Consider the following 24,578-nt stretch of genomic DNA (forward strand, 5'->3'; position numbering starts at 1 on the left):
TATACGATAGGCATAAAGAACTAAACACTGCAGATCGCCTGGACGAGTAGAGAAAGTGCAGGGACAAAGTCAAAAAGCAAATAAGGAAATCAATGAGAGGGTAGAAAAAAGATTAGCGAGTACAGTTAAAGAAAACCCAAAGATGTTTTACCAATATATTAATGGTTAAAGGTAAGTTAAAGAAAAAGTGGGGCTTATCAAAGATGAAGAGGGGAACTCTTTGTGATTGTTGACAGAGGGTGGTGTAGATGCAGAGGCTGTGGGAAGGGTTTTAATTGAAGGATAAGGATTATGCAGCTATTGTCGTCCAGGAGGAACACTGTGAGATACTGGATGGGATAATCATAAAGAGAAAGTTGCTAAGTCGCCAGGGCCAGATGGATTTTTTCCGAGGCTACTGAAGGAGGTCAGGGAGGAGATAGCAGATGCTCTGAAGATAATTTTCCAATCCTCACAAGATACAGGGGAGGTACTGGAGAACTGGGATAGAAGGAAATGCCAAACAATTCTAGGCCAGTTAGTCTTACGTCAATGGTGTGCAAATTAGTAGAATCAATCCTGAGAGTTAGGATTAACTGTCACATAGAGAGGCGTGGCCTAGTCAGGGATTGTCAGCATGGACTTGTTAAAGGAAGGTCTTGGGGCACAAGTTTGATTGAATTCTTTGAGGAAGTGCCAAGAAGGGTTGATGAAGGTAGTGCAGTGGATGAGATGTACATGGATTTTAACAAGGTGTTTGACAAAGTCCCACATAGCAGATTGGTCAAGAAAGTGAAAGCCCATGGGATACAGGGCAATGTGGCAAACTGGATAAAAAGTTAGCTCAGTAACAGGAAACAAAGGATAATGGTTGATGGCTGCCCTGCAATTGGAAAGTTGTTTCAAGTGGTGTTCCACAGGGCTCGGTGTTGGTAACCTGAGTGTTTGTGTTATATATTAACGATGCGAAAGTGAACATGAGGAGCATGATTGTGACATTTTCAGACAACACAAGTTGTCATCCGGACCTGGGGATTTGTCCACTTCGAAACCCACCAAAACCTCCAATGCCGCCTCACTCCAGCTCAGAGAAGGTTCATTCGACTCATTGCTGAGATAAAGAGCTTATCCGGAGAAGAAACATTCAACAGGTTGGGTCGATACCCATTGGAATTTCGAAAAATTATCTTATAGAGACATAAAACCCTGAAGAGATGTAATAGAACAGATAGCCGGCGGATAGTTCCCCTTGGGGAGGAGGTTAGAACGAGAGAACACAGCTTAACCAGAGATGAAGGGTGGCTAAGTGCTGACGCCATCGTAAACACCGTCGCGTTTTACGACGGCATCAACAGGCCCCCAGGATCCTGAGCCCTACAGGGGGCCAGCACGGCATTGGAGCGACTCACGCAGCTCCAGCTGCCGATACCGGCATTAAATGGGCACCGCGGGTCGAGCGATTGCGCACTGTGACCGGTGCGAACTCGCGCATGCGCGCTAGCTTCCTTCTCCGCGCGGCTCCGGCGCAACATGGCGGAGAGCTACAGGGGCCAGCGCGGAGTAAAAGAGGCCGCCACCAGGAGAAGCCGGCCCATCGATCGGTAGGCCCCGATCGCGGGCCAGGCCACGGTGGGGGCCCCCCCGGGTTCAGGCCCCCGTCCTCCCCACCAGGTCGCCCCCCCCCCCTGCAGGATGGACGCCGAGGTCCCGCCGGGTAAGACCACACGTGAACGGCGCCAGCGGGACTCGGGCTATCTTGGTGGCCACTCGGCCCATCCCGCGCAGAGAATCGCCGGGAGGCCGCGTAGAGCGGCCCCCGACAGGTGCTGCACCGACCACGCCAGTGGCGCCAATGTCTCCGGAGAATCGGCAGACCGCCGTCGGGGTGGCATCGCGTGAATCGCGCCCGGCCCCCCGATTCTCTGACCCAGCCCCAGGGTCAGAGAATCCAGCCCGAGATTTATGTTTTCTCTCAGCAGATCATTAGCCAGTGAAATTATCGCCCCTGAAAGCAGTGAAAACCGGACCATTTAACTGGCTCAAGGCAGAGGTAGATAGATTTTTGATAGAGAAGGAGGTCAAAGGTTATGGGGGCAGACAGGAAACTGGAGTTGATATCACCATCAGCACAGCCCTGATCTTGTCAAATGATGGCTCAGGTTCAAAGGGCCGAATGGCCTCCTCCTGTTTCTAAATTCTGTGTTCTTATTATCCTCAACTCCACAGACTCCCTAACGGAAAGAAATATTAGCCATTTGACAACGTGCCTTGCCATTCTCAAGCGTTTACCTAACGCCCGTTCCTCTTTTTTGAACTAGGATCTTCAAATATAGAAGTCAATAATATCATGTGAGCACCTGGGAGGTAACTTTAGAATATCATATTGAGAATAATTCAACGCTGAAGTTCATCCATCGAATCTATAGAATCCCTGCAGTGCAAACGGCAGCCATTCGGCCCATCAAGTTTGCTCCGTCCCTCTGAAAGAGCACCCGACCTAGACACACTCCCTCGCCCTATCCCAGTAATTGCGCATTGATCATGGCCAATTCACCTGACCTGCACATCTTTGACCCAAAGTAATCCCCAATATAATCAATTTCATTCCTAGCTCTCGGCCTGATTACTCACTAACATACCGTAAAGTTATCGAAATTTATCAAGGGGGCGAGTTGGCTCCCCAGGTTTCTTGGACTCGGGAAAGGCAGTTGTACTCAGTTCCAAATCTGTCTTTTTGTCCGTAACCCTGACTCTGTCCATCTCCCTCTTAAAATTATCTATGGATTCATTGTCGTTTACAAAAAGACTTCTGGTGATAAGGTGATAATATTTGCCAAATGTCTTTAACAGCTGGAGGCACCAAAACATCAAAAACATTTTACAACACCCAGTATCACTATTTTGCAACATTACCACTCTCATTTCATCAAACGTATTCTTATTATTTCAACTACTTAACATTGGGAATGGACAATCCATATTGACCTTGCCAGTGACATCCACATCACATGGTAAATGAAAAAAGCTATTACAAGTGTTATTCCAAGAAAAGATGCCTGAACATTGTCAGGACCCTTCCTGTTAGTTGCTTATTTCCCCATTCTTTTATCTTTGCTGGTACATTTTGATCCATGGATGATTAATGGACCTATGTCTTTAAGACAGCCTGAGACTTTAATTCAAGAGAAGGAGCCCAGAAGCAGAAGATATGACTGTGCTAGTCGGTGCTGCTTTAAACTGGCGTTGCAGACTAGCCAGCATCAGTGAGAAAGATGGGTTGGGACTTGGTTTGACTGATTTGGCTAGAGACCAATCAATTGACACAAAAGGCTGTGCTTTGCCCGGTAATGGGTGGTGATTGGATCTTATCCAAGTGTGATGGTTCAGCGACCTAAGGAGGTTTCAGTTTGGATTCAGCAACACGGAGGTAAAAGGCCCAGCTAATCCTCTCCAGAAAGATCCAGCTAACTCTCTCCAGAAAGCCTGATGTGAGGGATGTGTCTCTCTCCAGGTTGTGAGTACAGTACTTTTAAACTACAGAAAAGACCTGCACAGGCTGCCAAACAAAGTTAATCTGCAAGCTAACTGTGGCCATTTGGCCCATCAAGTCTGCACCAGTCCTTGGAAAGAGCACCTTCCCTAAGTCCTCACCTCCACCCTGTCCCCATAACCCCACCTATCCTCTTTTTGGATACTAGGGGCAATTTAGCATGGTCAATCCACCTAACATGCACATCTTTGGACTGTGGGAGGAAGCCGGAGCACCCGGAGGAAACCCACGCACACACGGGGAGGATGTGCAGCATCCGCACAGACAGTGACCCAAGCCGGAATCGAACCTGGGACCCTGGAGCTGTGAAGCAATTGTGCTATCCACAATGCTACGGTTATAATTGTGTTTACACTTACAAACCTGGTGACTGACTATTGTGCAGCCAAGTGCCAAAAAACATTGGGCATTTTTGCAAGAATTATTGGTTAATTCACTTATGTTGTGACTCCGGGCCATGTGGGGCTGGAATTGACAGCGCACTAGCCCAGGGTGTCATAACAGCCTAATGTAACAAGGTATAACAAAAGTTCTTTATGAATCCAACAAGCTTAACTCTTCCACAAATCAAGTACCATCCATTCCATCACACACTCCAGAAAACCAACTTGCTCTCATCACTTAGAACTTCTGCAAATTGCCGAAAATCATGAGTAACCTCAGAGCTTCTCTCTCACTGTTATACCTCCACCCTTCATCCTGGTCAGAAAGACAATTGGTTGAGAACAATTAGTGCAGGGTTAAATCATCATTATATCAGCCCAGTCCCATAGTTTATTTAATTTAACCTATATCACGCTGCTGCGTACAGGGAGGCATAGGCGGAGACGGTGGCGTTTATCCAGAAACCCAGCCTAATTTCCTGGAAATAAGGGTACAAATCCCATCATGGCAACTGGTGGAATCTAAACTAAATTCAGAATCTGGAATTCAAAAACTAGCTTCAGTAACAATGACCATGAAACCATTGTCAATTGTCACAAAACTCCATCTGGTTCACTAATGTCCTTTCGGGAAGGAAATAGTCTGTCCTTACCCGGTCTGGCCTACATGGGACTCTTTAAATGTCCTCTTAAATAGTCAAACAAGCCACTCAGTTCAAGGGCAATAAATGTTGGCCTTGCCGTTGATGTCCACAATAAAGAAGATGGCTGGGTTAACATTGCACCATTCTAGATGCAGCCTCTTTCACGGTTATGGGACATCTGTTTCAAAACAACTAGTAACCTAATAACAAGGAAACTCAATAACAAAGAAATTTGAATCTTTGGTAAAAATCGCTGAAAATTACTAATCCTAAATAATCACTTTTGGGCTAGATTTCCCGAGCTGATGATAAATGTTTGATAGTTCCTTATGTGACAATTGGAAAATTGGATTATAAATTCACCGGGCAATTTAAGGGTTAACAGCCGAGTATTAGAATGTGTTTGACTGCAACAGACATGTTTTGTTAAAGATAAGTCTGTTCTGCAGGGCCTGGGTAATTTGAGCAGCCAACAGGTGAAATTGACAAAGGAGTGTGTTTTTCAGTTTGGGCCAATGCATAGCGGCTTGACTGGGGACAGTGCCTGAGTAGTTAATGGGCTTTCAGTCCCTGGAAAGTTAATTTGCATTTAAGCTTTGAGGAGTTGATGTCAGTGCTGGGTGGAGCTAAGAGGGAGGTTTTTTTGGAGAAAGGCTTTTGGAAGTGAAGTCTGATCTGGCAACACATGTTTATTTAGACCACAAGTAAAGGCAGTTTTCTTTCCCAGTAAGATAGGCAAAAAAAACAGGAATACTATTTTAAAGCAAAGCAGTCTTGTCTGAAGACAAGGAAGAGGCTGAAACAATCAAGGTGATGCAGCTATTTGAAGATATTCAGCCAGAGTCTGAAGGGGTTCCAACAGGACCAAATATATAAAGCAAGTATTATTCGATGCCTTGCTAATTTCAAGGTGGATTAAGAGCTGTATGTTTCTTTTCTTGTTGTTTAATGGGAAATTATATCGTAATGTTAAAGGGTAATTGTAAGCTGCTCTTTTTGGGTGTGAAGTTAAAAGTTTAATATTGTAATTATAATAAAGTTTTGTTTTAGAAACACCAAAGCCCTATTTTATCATGAATCACTCCTGGAGTGGATCATTCTTTCTGCACAGTCTTAAAATAAACTAAAATATTTGCGATTTGGTCCATTATCCTATACACTGTTGGGCTCTGGTCTGGGATCGTAATACTTACCGGATTCCAGAATTAGACTGGACCTGAAAATCTTCCGACTTTGAGACCAACAACCAACTAATACAGAAAATCAACAGAATATTATTATTGCTATCTTATTATTACTAGGTACAATCAGGTTAATTTTTTTTCATGGGTTGTGGGCATTGTTGGCAAGGCGAGCATTTGTGGCCCATCCTTGAACTGAGGGTCTTGCTCGGCCATTACAGAAGGCAGTTAAGAGCCAACCACATTGTTGTGGACCTGGAGTCACATGTAGGCCAGACCAGGTAAGGACGGCAGATTTCCTTCCCTAAAGGACCTTGATGAACCAGATGGGGTTTTATAATAATTAAAGATAAACTGAGACTAGCTTTACATTTTGGATTTATAAATTGCATTTAAATTCCACCACCTGCTGTGGGATTTGAGCCCACTCCCCAGTGATGGATCCATGGATTACCAGTCCAGTGAGATTACCATGATACCACCATCTCCCCCAATACGTGATTGATACTATGGTAATTACATAACATTTGATGTTTTGAGTGGCTTGAATTGAGGCAGAGACCATCAACCACTGAACAAAATCGTCCAGGTTAAGAATGTTTGTCAAGCTTATCGCAAAACTATAATTACAAAGATGCAAGAGACTGCAGCAGGAAACTAGCAACATATTTCTGAGAAAGAAATTGAGTTAGATTGAAAATATTAAATGGGTGGCTAATTTGATAGCACCCGGTTTACAGTCAGACCCACAGTTATAATTTCAGCCCCCTCCCCCCCCTCCCCCCTCCCTCCCCCTGGTGTCTGCAATAACAGTGAAGTGAACATCTTGTAAAGCTGAATCCTTCACCAATAATGTACAACCACCAAACCCAATTCTGTTTTTATTATGTGGAACTGATTTCTGGTTTTCTGTTTTTGAGGGTCACATTCCACAATGCCATTAGTTTATCATCATCGATATGACTTTACCATTTTTATTTTATGGGCGTAAAATGTTCTGGAAGGGTTTTATGAAAAGGCAATTTCGGAATATTTTCTGCCACGTCATCCATTTTTTGTGAAATAGTCAATCCATGAAAATTGATGAATATTGCATCATTATCATAACTTAATTTCATAGAATTTACAGTGCAGAAGGAGGCCATTCGGCCCATCGAGTCTGCACCGGCCCTTACAAAGAGCACCCTACTCAAGCCCACGTATCTATCGTATCCCCATAACCCAGTAACCCCCACTCATATTCCCTATAACTAATATTCCCTATTACATCTAAGATCACATTTTGTAACAAGTTATGCTTTGGACATGCAATGCAAAGCTGCAAAGGTGATGGACCCATAGGATCATCGGACTTTGGAGCAGGAGCGGGCCATTTGGCCCTTCAAACCTGCTAAACCATTCAATAAGATCATGGCTCATCTGGCTGTGGTCTCAATTCCCTTATCCTATCTGCCACCCCCCCCCCCCCTCCCCCCCTAACCCATGACTATCAAAAATGTGTCTAACACAGTCATGAATGAATTCCATGACCCAGCCTCCAGTGCGCTAAGGGGAATGGAATCCCGCATACAACTACCCTCTGAGTGAAAAACATTCCTCCTCATCTCAATCTTAGAAGGGGGACATTGTATTCTTAAACTGAGCCCCTAGTTCTATTCTCCCCCACAAGTGGAAAGATGGAGTTTAACCCTGAAAAATGTGAGGTTGTCCATTTTGGAAGGACAAATATGAATGCGGAATACAGGGTTAACGGTACAGTTCTTGGCAATGTGGAGGAGCAGAGAGACCTTGGGGTCTATGTTCATACATCTTTGAAAGTTGCCACTCAAGTGGATAGAGCTGTGAAGAAGGCCTATGGTGTGCTCACGTTCATTAACAGAGGGATTGAATTTAAGAGCCGTGAGGTGATGATGCAGCTGTACAAAACTTTGGTAAGGCCACATTTGGAGTACTGTGTACAGTTCTGGTCGCCTCATTTTAGGAAGGATGTGGAAGCTTTGGAAAAGGTGCAAAGAAGATTTACCAGGATGTTGCCTGGAATGGAGAGTAGGTCTTACGAGGAAAGGTTGAGGGTGCTAGGCTTTTTCTCATTAGAACGGAGAAGGATGAGGGGCGACTTGATAGAGGTTTATAAGATGATCAGGGGAATAGATAGAGTAGACAGTCAGAGACTTTTTCCCCGGGTGGAACAAATCATTACAAGGGGACATAAATTTAAGGTGAAAGGTGGAAGATATAGGAGGGATATCAGAGGTAGGTTCTTTACCCAGAGAGTAGTGGGGGCATGGAATGCACTGCCTGTGGAAGTAGTTGAGTCGGAAACATTAGGGACCTTCAAGCAGCTATTGGATAGGTACATGGATTACGGTAGAATGATATCGAGTAGATTTATTTGTTCTTAAGGGCACCACGGTAGCATTGTGGATAGCACAATTGCTTCACAGCTCCAGGGTCCCAGGTTCGATTCCGGCTTGGGTCACTGTCTGTGCGGAGTCTGCACATCCTTCTGCACTGTACATTCAATGATAATCTATGATTAATCTAGGATAAAGGTTCGGCACAACATCGTGGGCCGAAGGGCCTGTTCTGTGCTGTATTTTCTATGTTCTATGTTCATCCTCTTGGTTTCTATGTTATTCTCTAATTCTGAATAACGACTGTAGACTTACAGTTAACACTAACACTTTATTCAAAGGGTTCGTTCTGCTTCCAGAGCTCAACTAGATGTAAAACAGTCAAGAGGTATCACCAGTGAAACTAAGGTAAGCTGCCTATGCTGAGTTATCCCTGTGTGCTGCAGTTCCCTAGCCCTGTGCTTCTCCAAGAGGCGGATCCTGCCTTGGGCTCGGCCCTTTATACCCATCTCTGATGCTCCCTCTAGTGGTGCTGTGGCTGTTACATCTGTGCTGCAGTCCCTGGTGTATGTGCAGATGTATGTACAGATCACTACAGTTTCCACCCTGTCAGGTTCTCTCAGGATTATCTATGTTTCAATTAGATAAATCTCTCATTCTCCTAAACTCCATTGAGTATGGGCAAAATTGCCTTGAATTTAATGTTCTAATTTGTCTCGCGCTACAATATTGAAAGGAGTCAATTCTCTTTTTCGCTTAAATAGGTTAATGACCACCTTGAAATAGTTTGGACAGTAACTAGATGTGAGCAGGACCCAGAAAGCAGCACAGGTTGACAATGAAACCTCCTGTGCAGCACGGGCAATCACAGCACAAAGAGAGATTGGTGAGTGCATCAGCACGGAAATAAATAACTTCCTTTTCATGGACAGAACACGGTACTCTTCGGGCTCAGAACAAATAACACAAGCTGTGAACTGTTGTTAGCAAATCTCAGACTGTCAACGTATAATGCTGCTCAACTAATCATTTACAATTCTTCATCTATTCTTCTCTACGTTCCTGGATAATGGTAGCTTTTTCAACTAACATAATAGATAAACAGAAAGACCCATGCTGAGTAACAATGCTCAGCATTCCAGACATTTTATCACGTATTGCTGAAAAAGATATGCTGCCTCAGCTTTTCATTTGAATGATGAGTGCAAGGCACAAAACTTTGACAGTATGTCTCTTTCTCAACACTCAGGTTCAGTATGACCAAATGACTAGACCTCACTGCACACTAACTCAAAAATATACAAGGGCAACGACAACTATTTGTATTAATTTAGCTACCATCAAAATATTAATCATGATGATCGACCTAAGGGCAGTTCTCTGCTAATTTCTCTAAGCATCTGGCTTTGCACCTCCCTTTTCAGTTGCTTGCAGGAGCCTGACGTTTTCAATTTCACGTTATCTGACATTTTTTTCATTCGGGCTCCCCACCATCTAAATCCCAGTCTTCCTTCATTCACCTCCTTCAACAGCTACCATGCCTCAAAATAAGGCATAGTCAACCTTGTTGCTTTTTTTTGATTATAACTTAAATGTCCTAAATCGCTATATAGAAGCAAAATAAAGTGTCACTTAGATGCTATTAGAATCATATAATCACAGAATTTACAGTGCAGAAGAAGCCCTCACCTCCACCCCATTCCGGTAACCCAGTAACCCTCCAACCTTTTTGGACACTAAAGGCAATTTAGCATGGCCAATCCACCCAACTTGCACATCTTTGAACCGTGGGAGGAAACCGGAGCACCCGGAGGAAACCCACGCAGACACGGGGAGAACGTGCAGACTCCGCACAGATAGTGACCCAAGCCGGGAATCGAACCTGGGACCCTGGAGCTGTGAAGCAACAGTGCTAACCACTGTGCTACCTTGCCACCCACTTACTTAGGGTAAGTATTTAGGCTTTAAGGAACATCTTAAAGAAGAGAGTAGTGCAGAGGCGTACAGGTTTATGGCGGGAATTTGGGCGTCTGGGGGATAGGCAACTGACATTTCGATTGCCAATGGTGGTGCCATTCAAATTGATGCTGCTCAAGAGACCAGAATGGAAGGGCATCGAGGTGTTGGAGGGTTGTAGAAAAGGGAGATTATAGAGATAGGGAGAGGATGAGGTCATAGAGGTTATGAAAACAAAGGTGAGAATTTTAAAATGAGGCATTGCTGCAGTGGGAGCCAATGAAGGACTGATGGGTGAAAGGATCTTGGTGAGATTTTGACCCAATAACAATGTGATCCAAGTTGTAACGTGCTCAGAAATTGACTTGATGCACAGTTAACAGTGAAATTAAAGTTGCCATAGTCCCCAAGGACCATTGGTTGCTGTCCTCTGTCATAATATCCATTCATGTATATAATGAGATGCAGACAGGCAGTGATTGACACACAGGATGACCAGTAAACACACAACACAGTGCAGCCAATCACCGGACAGGACACTACAACTATAAAGCCAGAGGGCACTAGGTTTCCCGCTCTCTCGGGACCCAGCCACTGAGACAGTCAGAGTCCACGAGCTAGCAAGCACAAACACCATGCGGTAGCTAGTAAGCCTGGTCAGGCTACTACAAGGTCACTAGTCAGATCAGTATAGTGTCGACCCACAGCTGAATATGTACAGCAGTTCATCTAGTTGAATAAAACAGTGTTGGATCTTCTCCTGTGTTAGACGTCTGTTTCTAACTTCCCTGCATCGAGTGCAGTCCACACCGAACCAACCTGCCTAACACATCATCCTCTTTGAGAGAAAGCTGTCTGACTGCTAGTGATTTAAGCTGAGGGTCACTCCACCTCAGGCGAGGGGCAGGGTTGAGAGGGTGGGGATGGTAAGGGGGAACTTGAACCCCGTCTTGTTGGCGGTGCTGCACATCGCAAACCAGCCGCAGCCAACTGCACTAAACCACCCTCACGGGGTTCATTCATTCACAGGTTATGTTGTTCACACATTCATCGAGAAAGTCCCTCCAACATTCACCTCTGGGCTTGCAAAATACACGTTTAAGCATAAACAAACATTTGAAAATGTAAAACTACCTGGACATTCTTCAGGGTGAAATTCTGCTGTGACATTTTATGTTCTCATTTCTCGAACTAATCATCCAGAAGTGAAGTTTAGTACGAGAAGGTGTAATATGAATTTAGTCTTACTCCAACTCATTATAGTCACATCTGATTCCTCTGTGCTGTAAAACATGCTGCATTTATTCTCTTAATAGATACCTCCCGCATCCTTAATGCAAACATCCTGCAGAGTTGACTCAACAAAGTTTCAAATCGAGTACACTCAATCTCTGCTTCTTATTTCCTAATGGAAATCACATCAACAAAGTGCTCCAACTCTCAAATCGGCTGATCGCCACGGTATGTGCCAGCCTGATTTGGAGGAACAATTTTGTCTGTTGCCACTTTCTCCGGTTGAGGGTAACTTTGTGGCCCCAAAGACTTCTCTTCCTTGTTAACTCGGAGGTCTGCGCGCATAAAAGCATGAATTTGCTTTATTACCCCCTCTTTGCTTTCACGTTTGGAGTTTTCAAAAGTGTTGATACTCTTCAAATCATCAAACACTCCTGACACAACTCAGCATTTTTAATTCGGGAAACCAGAGGGGTGGGAATATTGACTTTGCTTCTGGATGAAATGGTGATCAGCATCACCAGGGTTTAAATCTGCAGGTCAGGGACCCTCTGCTTGAACCAGGACCCAAAACACCAGGTCCAGCTGCCACCGAATGTGACAGGAAACCGAGTGAATAAACACATTGCAGCTTATTTGCCACAGCAACTGGGAGGACAACAAGCGGGAACAAACCTGGTTCACAGGAAGAGGAAGCACATCCCATGACAGCTATAAATCCCTCTGAAATTTATCACATCAAATGCACAGCATCAGGGTGAAAGTCAGGAAAAAACAGCCCAGATTGGCCCAGCAACAATTACAAGACTTTCCAGAAATCTAACATTTTCACTAATTAGTGCGTCTAAAGCCCCCGATATACTCCAGCTGCTCCCATGTGACAGAGGGCACACACGCTGCTCCAAAAATGTTTTCTAATCCTCCACTGCCCCTGATATACTGGCACACAGCTGCAGGCTGGTTGGGCAAAGAAAGGTGGATTAACGTTATCTTCCTTACTGCATTTAATCCCCCTGTTTACAAAGGCTGCATCTAGCTGTAAACATCAACACAATAACCAAACTGGATACAAAATCCGAGCTACTTGTGCCCAGTATATGTTCCCAGTAACATGTTTTGTTCTGCAGGGTTGAACCTTATGGAGAGTGTCCGGCGCACATTCCCCACTGCTGCACAGCCTGGGGGGAACATTTAAGGCTCAGGTCATGAATTTAAACAAGAGTTAAAGTCAAACGTGGGACAACACCACACCCCCTCCCTAACCACTACCTCCTGAATCCGCAGTAAATTTACCCAGTGTGGTGATACACCACTGTACTTCCCTACCATTGTACATAGTATATAATAGTTGTGCGTAACGTGGCCCTGTAATACTGTGTATTGTACTGTAACTCTGCAGAGGTTCGGTCACTGGTAGGTAACCCGACCTGGCCACGGAGAGCTCCGACTTAGCCACTCCCCCGGGAGTCAGTATAAGAACCCTCTTCTGGGATCGGCCCCATTCTGTCTGGGGTCGTCTGTGTCGGGTAAGCCTCCCATGTAGTATATTAAAGCCTGAGTTAAAGTCTCACATGTCTTTGTGGTTCTTGACGCTTAGCGCATCACCCAGTCACGAAGCAAGTCCTCCAGACCAAAAAGACACTACGTTGAATAACTGGTCCAGAGTCAGCTGATCACAGCCAAGATCTTTGTCAGGTTTCATGTCCCTATGTATTGACTCGGGGTATAGCCTTTAAAATGCCTTTAGTTACAGCCTGCGGCAAACTGGAAGACCTGTACCCTTGGGCTGAAGGAACTAAAAGTTTCCACACTCTACGCCTCTCAGTAAGCCTACAGGCCACGCCTTAAAATAGGAGCTTATTGGAATAAAGAAAATTAAAAGTGTACATTCAGCAGATTAATTTCAGCTAAAATGTTGAGCAAGAATTGTACTACCATTGGGAAAAGTAAATTAGTCATTTATTCCAGATAGTTTCGTGTCCGCAATCGAGTCCTCAGACCTTTGGAAGAAAGAAGGATAACTTGCATTTATGTAGTGCCTTTCATGGCCATCGGATGTAACAAAGCACTTTCCAGCCAATGAGATGCCTTTGAAGTGCAGTCACTCTTGTGATGTAGGCACGGTTAAAAGGTTCACTCTGTTTTTAGCTCCGTCAACACTGCCAGATAGTCCCTAGATGCCCTGTTTTAATTTCAGATTTCCAACAACACTTTGCCTTTGTAAGAGCACACATAGGTTCAGTTTAAATTGATAAACCTAGCTGGAAATGTATTAAACATTTGAAGCTGGGAATTGACAAAGTGATGGCTCTTTTCAGTGGGATCACTTCAAACAACTAGTGCCATGAAGTGACTTTGTGATAATCTTTGCACTGCATTGATTCACCGTCAACACTCCCACTGACCTCACAGACTTGGATGACATCTGAAGATTGTTTCAACACATTTAACGATTTTCATAAGACAATAGGAATAAAGTTCGACTCGGTGGTAATGTCAAGTGAGCAAAGCAGTACTGATTGGACTTCCAGTTATCTACCCTGCTTGAAATGCATTTCCAGCCAGGCCAATTGAATTGAAAATTGGGTTGCGTGGGGTGGTAAGGGACCATTGATGTGATATCACCAATATCCAATATCACCAATATCCAATATCACCCATATCACCAATATGCAATATCAGCAACATCACCAATATCGCCAATATCATCAATGTGCAATATCGCCAATATCATCATCCCCTTTTTACAAAAGAAAGTCCACAGCAGGTAAGAACAGAAAAATAGCAATAAAATAAAAAATACAACCAATCAGTTACTTTCAGCAGTTTGGTTATTCGAACAGAATCAAAAGATGAAACATTCAACAAAAGAAGGAAAATTTAATGCCTTATACTCAAATCTGATTTTGTCTGTCGCAATTGTCTTTTTTTAAAGTAGTTTCATTGAAGGTTTTTCAAATAAAATGTAAATATACAAAATATCAAAATATCAAAAGAGCAACCAAAGGACTTCAGAGGAACACAGCAACCCAACAAACACCCCACCCTCCAGCCCCCCGACCCCCCAACAAACACCCCACCCTCCAGCCCCCCGACCCCCCAACAAACACCCCACGCTGCAGCCCCCCGACCCCCCAACAAACACCCCACGCTGCAACCCCCCGACCCCCCAACAAACACCCCGCCCTCCAGCCCCCCCCGACACCGACCCCCCAACAAACACCCCACCCTCCAGCCCCCCAACACCGACCCCCAGCAACACCCCACCCTCCAGACCCCCCAACACCGACCCCCCAGTAACACCCCACCCTCCAGCCCCCCGACACCGACCCCCCCAGCAACATCCCGCCCTCCAGACCCCCCCGACACCGACCACCAGCAACATCCCACCCTCCAGCCCCCCGACACCGACCCCCCAACAAACACCCCACCCTCCAGCCCCTTGACACCGACCCCCAGCAACATCCCACCCTCCTCCAGCCCCCCGACACCGACCCCCCAGTAACACCTCACCCTCCTCCAGCCCCCCGACACCGACCCCCCAGTAACACCCCACCCTCCAGACACCCCCCGACACTGACCCCCCAGAAACACTCGACCCTCCAGCCCCCCGACACCGACCCCCCCAGCAACATCCCGCCCTCCAGACCCCCCCGACACCGACCCCCAGCAACATCCCACCCTCCAGCCCCCCGACACCGACCCCCAGCAACATCCCACCCTCCAGCCCCCCGACACCGACCCCCCCAGCAACATCCCGCCCTCCAGACCCCCCCGACACCGACCCCCAGCAACATCCCACCCTCCAGACCCCCAACACCGACCCCCCCAGCTACATCCCACCCTCCAGCCCCCCTGACACCGACCCCCAGAAACATCCCGCCCTCCAGCCCCCCGACACCGACCCCCCAGCAACATCCCACCCTCCAGCCCCCCGACACCGACCCCCCCAGCAACATCCCGCCCTCCAGACCCCCCCGACACCGACCCCCAGCAACATCCCACCCTCCAGACCCCCAACACCGACCCCCCCAGCTACATCCCACCCTCCAGCCCCCCTGACACCGACCCCCAGAAACATCCCGCCCTCCAGCCCCCCGACACCGACCCCCCAGCAACATCCCACCCTCCAGCCCCCCGACACCAACCCCCAGCAACATCCCACCCTCCAGCCCCCCTGACACCGACCCCCAGAAACATCCCGCCCTCCAGCCCCCCCAACACCGACCCCCAGCAACATCCCACCCTCCAGTCCCCCGACACCGACCCCCCAGCAACACCCCACCCTCCAGCCCCCCGACACCGACCCCCAGCAACACCCCACCCTCCAGCCCCCCGACACCGACCCCCCAGCAACATCCCGCCCTCCAGCCCCCCGACACCGACACCCAGCTACATCCCGCCTTCCCCGTTTGAAACCACGTACCCCTCCCCACCCCTCAATCCTCCTTGAAGAAATCGATCTACGGTTTCCACCTCTTGAGTGAATCCTTCTGCCGACCCCCACAAAGCAAACTTGATGTAACAGAAAAGGTTGCTGAATTTGAAATATAATTGAGTTACATTTATAGCCACTTGAGCTTCTATGATCTTTAATGCAGGTTCAAAAGTCTATTTGCCTTAAGAGGTTCGCACCACACAGTCTCTGCCCCCAGGTCCAAGTGGTGAGTTTCCATTGATTGGGCTTGTTCAGGGTACTCATGACCCTGTTCCCAAAATCTCAGGGGCACAGGCACCTTCTGTCATATAAATTCACAATGACCTGCACTCAACTGGCCCCTCACTCAGGTCAGTTTCTCATCATAATGCTATAATGATTTTAAATTCAATCTAAAATGGTTTCAAATACAATCAATTGATCAGTCCTTGTGACAAAAGACAGTGAGTGCCCTGTTTATTTACTTGCAGACATTTTCAGTTTGAATTAGTTTAATTCAGACACCTTGAGCTCTGTCTGACATGTTCCAATCAATAATCAATTACTTTCATTTACACTGCTCAACTGTGGGAGATTCACATTTCTGCAAATGAATTAAGCAAGACCACCACAATCTCCAGTGCATGCCGGGTACATTTTCCAGATTGTGCCTCAGTAAAAACTCTGGGAAGTTAATACCAATCCTTTTCTGGTTTGTTCTTGAATTATCCTGTCTGTAACTCCTGAGCTGCAATACTTTCCACAGCTGAGCAACAGACACAAGTGTAACCTTACCTGTGACTAAAGCAATCGGTCATCGTAAAGAGCAAAAAGGCCCAAGTTTAATCATGACTACAACTTGTTTGGCCTCTGTCTTATTCGATGTTTGACTCACCAATATCTGTTTCTTTGTGGTTCTTGATGAATTCAGCCAATTCAAAGTTGCCGGCTATTATAGCCACCTGCAAAACAGATTGTACAATCATCCTAACTGACAGATTGACAGGTGTCAAGATTGACGAGCTCTTAATTTCCTTCACAAGCACAGTGGCTATTTGCAAGGAAGCTTTCAAAAAATGCATTTGGTTGCAGGGCAAACTGAATAAGTTGTCAGTTGAACTCCAACACAATTATTTAAAGCATAGATTGAAAAAAGTCATTTTATTGCAGCACATTGCAGAATCACAATTAAACCAATGACAACAGAAATTTAGCTTAACTCTCATTTTTGTCATGTTAAAAAATGCAGAGTTGTTCAGACTGACGTGACACGTTTGTTAAGTATCGTTGCTACCCAGCAAACAAATATTTCGGTGCAGGGGACTACCCCATTTCTGTTTGTAATAAATATTGTTCAGAAACTCCCCTATCCAGCCAGAGAAACTATAAATGTCATCGTTCACTGAGCGACATTAATTAATTCTGCTGATTTGGGTTAAGCTGAAACAGCAGCTGAACACAAATCACTTTTTGATGGGGCTGCCATGCTCATCAGCAAAGCAGCTGCTGAATGCAGGATCAGCAGCCGCCAGCAACAGGAGACGGTGGGTTTGCAACAAGTTGCAACAGCTTCGACAGCGTTACCTTCAGTGCTAAGCCTCGGCTCATTGGCAGCAATTGTGCCCAGGATGCAAAGGGACTTTAGTTCAGCCCCATTCCACAGACTCAGGAACAGAAACTGTGGCTAGCAAACCCTCCAATGCAATACTTTCACAGCGGACATCAAACTGAGATGCCTCCAACTGTCTCAGGTTAATTCCACTTTGAGGAAAAGCAAAGGTTGCCTACCCGGCCCCCCACCACACCCCTCCACCCGCACCCCGGGACTTTGGTAACTCCTGGTTCTTGACCAACATCACAAACAGATTGGCCCAGAACTCCTGTTCCCCAGAGAATCATAGATTCATAGAATTTACAGTGCAAAAGGATGCCATTTGGCCCATCAGGTCTGCCCCGGTGCTTGGAAACAGCACCCTACTTAAACCCACACCTTCACCCTATCCCTGTAACGCAGTAACATCATCCAACCTTTTTGAACACTAAGGGCAATTTAGCATGGCCAATCCACCTAACCTGCGCATCTATGGACTGTGGGAGGAAACCGGAGCACCCGCCGATACGGGGACAACGTGCAGACCCCATACAGACAGTGACCCAGCAGGGAATCGAACCTGGGACCCCGGCGCTGTGAAGCAACTGTGCTAACCACTGTGCTACCATGCCGCCCATAAGAGTTTTATATCCCAGAGGTATCGCAAAGGTTGCAATTATTGCCTGGGAAGTTTAAACATGAGACGGGCAACTGCACTGATTTCTGTCGTGTCAGGTACTCTGGTCTAACACTGGCGGCAACTGGATGCAGCTTAGATCAAAAAGATACTCCAGACCTTGAAGTTAGTTCAATCAGGTTTATTGAACTAATAGCACAGTTAGCACAGTTCTCTGTGAGTTCAACTCTCTGCTACCTTAAGTGTGGTTACTCTGTCTGACTGAACCAGACTAGCTCTTAGCCACGTGGTGGAGGTGTGAGATTGTAACACCCTTGACTGACTCTCTAGATGTTCATCAGTGGAAAGAGGTGAAGTGTGAGTGCCTCGTGTCTTTTATAGTCACCCCTGAGTGTCCTGCCTGCTTATTGGTCATGTCCTGTTCTCTGTGTCCATTAGCTGCTTGTCTGTATATCATTATGTGTGTATCCGCATATCATGACATCTCCCTTTTTTTTTATGTTTGGATGACATATGTGAACGTATTTACAAGAATAGGCCAATATTAACATATATACATGCAGTGGATGTGAACATATGTAAATGTGAAAACAGCTGTCAATGCGAGAACACAGAACATAGCAAACAGAACAATTGTTCATAAGTCCAGTCTCTGTGGCTTGTGTCTGATCCTGGTCGACCGCCAGAGAGGTGGTGGTGGGGACGACAGCGCCTTGATGGGCGGGATTGAAGCCTGACTGGGGGCCTCGTGAGTCGAGGTATCAGGAGGTGGCAAAACAACAGAAGGAAACGGAGAAGAATGTGGTTGCGGGCAGGCAACTTTGCGCAGTGCCCGTCTGTTTCGTCGCACAACAGAACCATCAGCCAGACGCACAACATACGAGCGGGGGGCAGTCTGTCGAACAACGACAGCTGGAGCTGACCAGCCTCCATCAGGGATCTTGACCCGAACAGTGTTGGATGGGGATAACACGGGCAAATTGGTGGCATGAGCATCATAGCCCTGTTTTTGCCGGTCTCAGAGTTGCTGCACCTTCTGCAGCACCGGGAGGTGATCCAGGTTGGGCAGGTGTATGGCTGAAAGTGTCGTTCACAGGTCCCTGTTCATCAGGAGTTGAGTCGGCAACATGTCAATGGACAGTGGGGTCGCCCTGTACGCAAGCAGCGCAAGGTGAATGTCAGACGCAGAATCCGCGGCCTTGCAGATGAGCTGCTTCACTATGTGCACCCCTTCCTCAACTTTTCCGTTTGACTGCGGATAGTGTGGGCTGGAAGTGACGTGTTTGAACTGATACAACTGGGCAAACAGAGACCACTCGTGGCTGCTGAAGCACGGGCCATTGTCACTCATGACAGTGAGTGGGATACCGTGCCTGGAGAACGTCTCCTTACAGGCCTTGATGACGGTCCGAGATCATAGAATCATCGAATTTACAGTGCAGAAGGAGGCCTTTCGGCCCATCGAGTCTGCACCAGCTCTTTGAAAGAGCACCCTACCCAAGCCCACCCTATCCCCATAACCCAGTAACCCCACCCCACTAAGGGCAATTTTGGACACTAAGGGCAATTCATCATGGCCAATCCACCTAACCTGCACATCTTTGGACTGTGGGAGGAAACCGGAGCACCCGGAGGAAACCCACGCACACACGGGGAGGATGTGCAGACTCCACACAGGCAGTGACCCAAGCCGGGAATCGAATCTGGGACCCTGGAACTGTGAAGCAATTGTGCTATCCACCATGCGACCGTGCTGCGATGTGAGGTCTGAGAGCTTCACGACTTCAGGGTAATTGGAAAAGTAATCAATGATTAACACGTAATCACGACCATTTGCATGAAAGAGGTCGATGCCAACCTTGGACCACGGAGAGGTTTCGATTTCATGCTGCTGAAGTGTCTCCTTACTCTGCGCTCGCTGGAAGCGTTGACAGGTCGCACATTAAGGACCATGTTCGTGATGTCTGGCTGATCCCGGGCCAGTAGACAGTCTGCCTGGCTCTGCGTCTGCACTTTTTCACACCCAGGTGGCCCTCATGGGTTTGACGGAGCACCAAGCTCTGGAGACGGTGTGGAATTATAATCCGGTCCAGTTTGAGGAGGAAACCATCAACCACCGTCAGGTCGTCCTTTACATTGTAAAATTGAGGGCACTGCCCTTTCTGCCAGCCATTGGCGAGGTGTTGCATAACACGCTGCAAGAGGGGGTCTTTGGCTGTCTCCTCGCGGATACGAATCTCCTTCTCATCAGATGCCGGAGGGTGCTAGCACACAGCTCCACCTGTGACTCAACCTGTGACTCAATTTGCCGGATGACGTTCAGTGGTTCACTAGGCACGGTGATGGAGCGGGACAGTGTATCGGCAATGATGAGCTCCTTGCCAGGCGTGTAGACCAGGTCAAAGTCGTACCTTCTGAGTTTGAGGAGGATGCGCTGCAACCGAGGCGTCATGTCGTTCAGGTCCTTGTGGATAATGTGGACCAGGGGCCTGTGATCCGTCTCGACTGTGAATGTCGGCAGGGCGTAGACATAGTTGTGAAACTTGAGAATGCCAGTGAGAAGACCCAGGCATTCCTCCTCTATTTGCGCATACCTTTGTTCAGTGTGCCTTTGATGTGTAGGCAACCGGTGCCCAGGATGAGGTGTCATCGCGTTGCAGCAGGACCGCACCGATGCCATCCCGGCTCGCATCTGTCGAGATTTTCGTTTCCCTGTCTGGGTAGAAAAATGTCAATACAGGTGCAGTGGTGAGCTTGGCTTTCAGCTCCAACCACTCTGCCTGATGGGCCGCCTTCCACTCGAAGGCAGTGGACTTCTTCAATAGGTTTCGTAGGGCCGTGGTGTGTGAGGACATGTTTGGGATGAACTTGCCCAGAAAATTGACCATGCCCAGGAAGCGCAATACCGCCTTCTTGTCTTCCGGGACCTTCATGGCTGCGATGACCTTGACCTTGTCTGTTTCGGGGCACACGCCCTGCTGAGAGATCTGGTCTCCGAGGAACTTGAGTGTTGACATGCCAAAGCAACATTTGGCCCTGTTCAGCTTCAGGCCATTGGCGTGGGCATGGCGGAATACCTGCTGGAGACGGGAAACATGCTCCTCCGGGGTCGTGGACCATATGATGACGTCGTCCACGTACACAAATCCCTTCGATGCCCTCCATCGTCTGCTCCATGATGCGATTAAATATCTCCGATGCCGAGACGATGCCGAACAGTATACGGTTATAGCAGTATCTGCCACACGGTGTGTTGAAGGTGCAGAGCCTTCTGCTGGACTCATCCAGCTTGATTTGCCAGAATCCATGTGATGCATCTAACTTCGTGAAAAACCGTGCGTGTGCCATCTCACTGTTGAGTTCCTCCCGCTTCGGGATGGGGTAGTGTTCACGCATTATATTCTGGTTGAGATCCTTGGGATCAATGCAGATGCGCAGGTCTCCAGAGGGCTTTTTAACCACCACCATCGAGCTGACCCAGTCAGTCGGTTCGGTTACCCTGGAAATGATCCTCTGCTGCTGCAGCTCCTTGAGCTGTTCCTTCAGGCGCTCCTTCAGCGGAGCCGGGACCCGGCGTGGTGCATGGACCACTGGCTTGGCATCAGGTCGCAGTAGGATCTCGTATCGATATGGCAAAGTGCCCATCCCGTCAAACACATCTGGAACCTGAGCGAGGATGTCGTCAATGCCAGCTTGAAGATCCACGTTGGAGGATGTCGTTGAATAAACCCGCTGCACCAGGTTTAGCTTTTTGCAGGCACGCGCGCCCAGTAGGGATGCCCTGTCCGGCTTGACAATTTCAAACCTTAGCCATGCGTGGGTGCTCCGGTTGGAGACGAGTAGATGGCAGGAACCCAGTGCCGTGATGGCATTGCCGTTATAGTCCAGGAGCTGGCAGGCTGCTGGCAGGACCTTGGGGGGCTTCTTGATGCGTTTAAAGTATGCCTGTGAGAGGAGGTTGACAGAAGCACCTGTGTCCAGCTTGAACTGGACGGAGCAGCGGTTGACCTGCATCACCGCACGCCATTCGTCCTCCGAATCCCCAGCGAGGATGGACTGAATGCGAGATGAGTTAGGTATGGCATGTTCACGGTGGTAATGATGCCCACTCGGTAGGCGGACTCCAGGCACTCGTCCTCTGGATCCGTTGTGCTGCCAGGATCAGAATCCTGTAATCGTTGTTGCACACTCTGGACGCGCCGCCATCGGAATTGGGAGCGCTGGCCCCTGACTGGTGGTGCAGACCTGCACAAGGCTGCATAGTGTCCAGGCCTCCCGCAGTTTAAACATCGCCTGCCTCTACCAGGGCAGTGTCCCTTTAAGTGGGTGTTGCCACAGTTCGGGCACGTCATGATGTCGGCGTTGTGACGCGGTGTACGTCGTCGCCCATGCGCAGTGCGGTCGGCAGACGTCTGCACCTGCGCAGTGTGGGTGTCGGCCGCTTCGTAATCCTGTTCGCATCGCGCATGCGTGGGGCTCCGGGAAAAGCGCACGGGATGGCCGCTTTCATCAACGCTGAGGCGCTACATCCGGGAGATGGCCTGCTCACTCACTGCCTCGTGGGAAGCAAATTTCTCATTTTCAGCCGCTTTGTATTGGGAATACCGATTTTTTGCGTGCTCATGCACTGTGCATGTTTCAATCGCGACTGGCAGGGTCATATGCTTAGTTTTTAAGAGCTGCTCTCTCAGAGGATCAGAGTGAACTCCAAACATGATTTGGTCTCTGATCATGGAGTCAGCAACATCACCAAAGTTGCAGGACAGCGCTAGCAGGTGGAGGTTAGTTAAGAAGGCATTGAAAGGTTCATCTTTACCTTGAAGACGTTGTTTGAATATGTAGCATTTGAAGATTTCATTAGTGTCCACTTCGCAGTGACTGTCAAACTTGTCCAGGATGGTCTGAAACTTTGTCTTGTCCTGGCCTTCGGTGAAGTTAAACGAGTTGAAGAGTTTGATGGCTTGATCACCCGCTGTCGAGAGGAGAAGCGCAATCATTCTTGCATCAGGCGCACCCTCGAGGTCTGAGGCTTCGATGTACAGCAGAAACTTTTACTTGAATGTCCGCCAGTTGGCACTGAGATTGCCGGAGGTCCTGAGCTGGTGAGGAGCCTGAATCTTCTCCATGGGGCCGGGATACATTTGCTCGTCATCACGGAACCGACTGAGGTAAGCCATCTTAAATTAGTCGTCTCCTGGTATCATGTTGTGTTAGCTACACTGGTCTAACACTGGCTGCAACTGGATGCAGCTTAGATCAGAAAGATACTCCAGACCTTGAAGTTAGTTCAATCAGGTTTATTGAACTAAGAGCACAGTTAGCACAGTTCTCTGTGAGTTCGACTCTCTGCTAACTTAAGTGTGGTTACTCTGTCTGACTGAACCTGACTAGCTCTTAGCCACGTGGTGGAGGTGTGAGATTGTAACAACACTGTTGACTGACTCTCTGGATGTTCATCAGTGGAAAGAGACGGAGTGTGAGTCTTTTATAGTGAGATCCCACCCCTGAGTGTCCTGCCTGCTTATTGGTCATGTCCTGTTCTCTGTGTCCATTAGTTGCTTGTCTGTATATCATTATGTGTGTCTGCATATCATGACATCTCAACCCTCCCAATCCCCCAACAATCTCCCCAAGGGCCAACTATCCTCACAATCCCCCAACAATCTCCACAAGGGCCAACTACCCTCCCAATCCCCCAACAATCTCCCCAAACGCCAACTACCCTCCCAATCCCCCAACAATCTCCCCAAACGCCAACTACCCTCCCAATCCCCCAATAATCTCTCCAAGGGCCAACTACCCTCCCAATCCTCCAACAATCTCCCCAAACGCCAACTACCCTCCCAATCCCCCAACAATCTCCCCAAACGCCAACTACCCTCCCAATCCCCCAACAATCTCCCCAAGGGCCAACTACCCTCCCAATCCCCCAATAATCTCTCCAAGGGCCAACTACCCTCCCAATCCCCCAACAATCTCCCCAAATGCCAACTCCCCTCCCAATCCCCCAACAATCTCCCCAAGGGCCAACTATCCTCACAATCCCCCAACAATCTCCCCAAGGGCCAACTACCCTCCCAATCTCCCAACAATCTCCCCAAACGCCAACTACCCTCCCAATCTCCCAACAATCTCCCCAAACGCCAACTACCCTCCCAATCCCCCAACAATCTCCCCAAACGCCAACTACCCTCCCAATCCCCCAACAATCTCCCCAAACGCCAACTACCCTCCCAATCCCCCAACAATCTCCCCAAGGGCCAACTACCCTCCCAATCCCCCAACAATCTCCCCAAACGCCAACTACCCTCCCAATCCCCCAACAATCTCCCCAAACGCCAACTACTCTCACAATCCACCAACTGCCTCTCATACCCCAAATAACCACCCGCCCCCCGAGTCACCAATATCCATCCAATGACCTCTCTGACCACCCCCCACCCCAAACACCCCCTCCCCCTCCCAGCCACCCTACCCCCTGAAACCCCCATACCTGACACATTCACCTACTCCCTGGCTTCTCGAAGTGGCTGGGTTCCGTAAACAAACCACAGCAGTGGAAAGGTGGCGAGACTTCTCTTCTCCCGACACTGCTGCCCCTGCACTGGGAGGAGCCGGCAGCTATTGCACTGCCCATTTCTCGCCAGGCCCAG

General features: G+C 47.9%; 1 protein-coding gene across 4 annotated transcripts in view; it reads right to left on the reverse strand.

The window, feature by feature from the left end:
- LOC140384761 (SH3 and multiple ankyrin repeat domains protein 2-like) overlaps positions 1-24,578 on the reverse strand; it is a 1,513,496-nt gene that overhangs the window by 955,686 nt on the left and 533,232 nt on the right. For all 4 annotated transcript variants that reach the window (XM_072466758.1, XM_072466757.1, XM_072466755.1 and 1 more), the window contains one exon: positions 16,593-16,659. In XM_072466758.1, coding sequence (XP_072322859.1) covers positions 16,593-16,659 — 67 coding nt within the window. The remainder of the gene's footprint in view (positions 1-16,592; positions 16,660-24,578) is intronic.

This window comes from Scyliorhinus torazame, chromosome 10, assembly GCF_047496885.1.
Source record: "Scyliorhinus torazame isolate Kashiwa2021f chromosome 10, sScyTor2.1, whole genome shotgun sequence".
Lineage (NCBI taxonomy): Eukaryota > Metazoa > Chordata > Chondrichthyes > Carcharhiniformes > Scyliorhinidae > Scyliorhinus > Scyliorhinus torazame.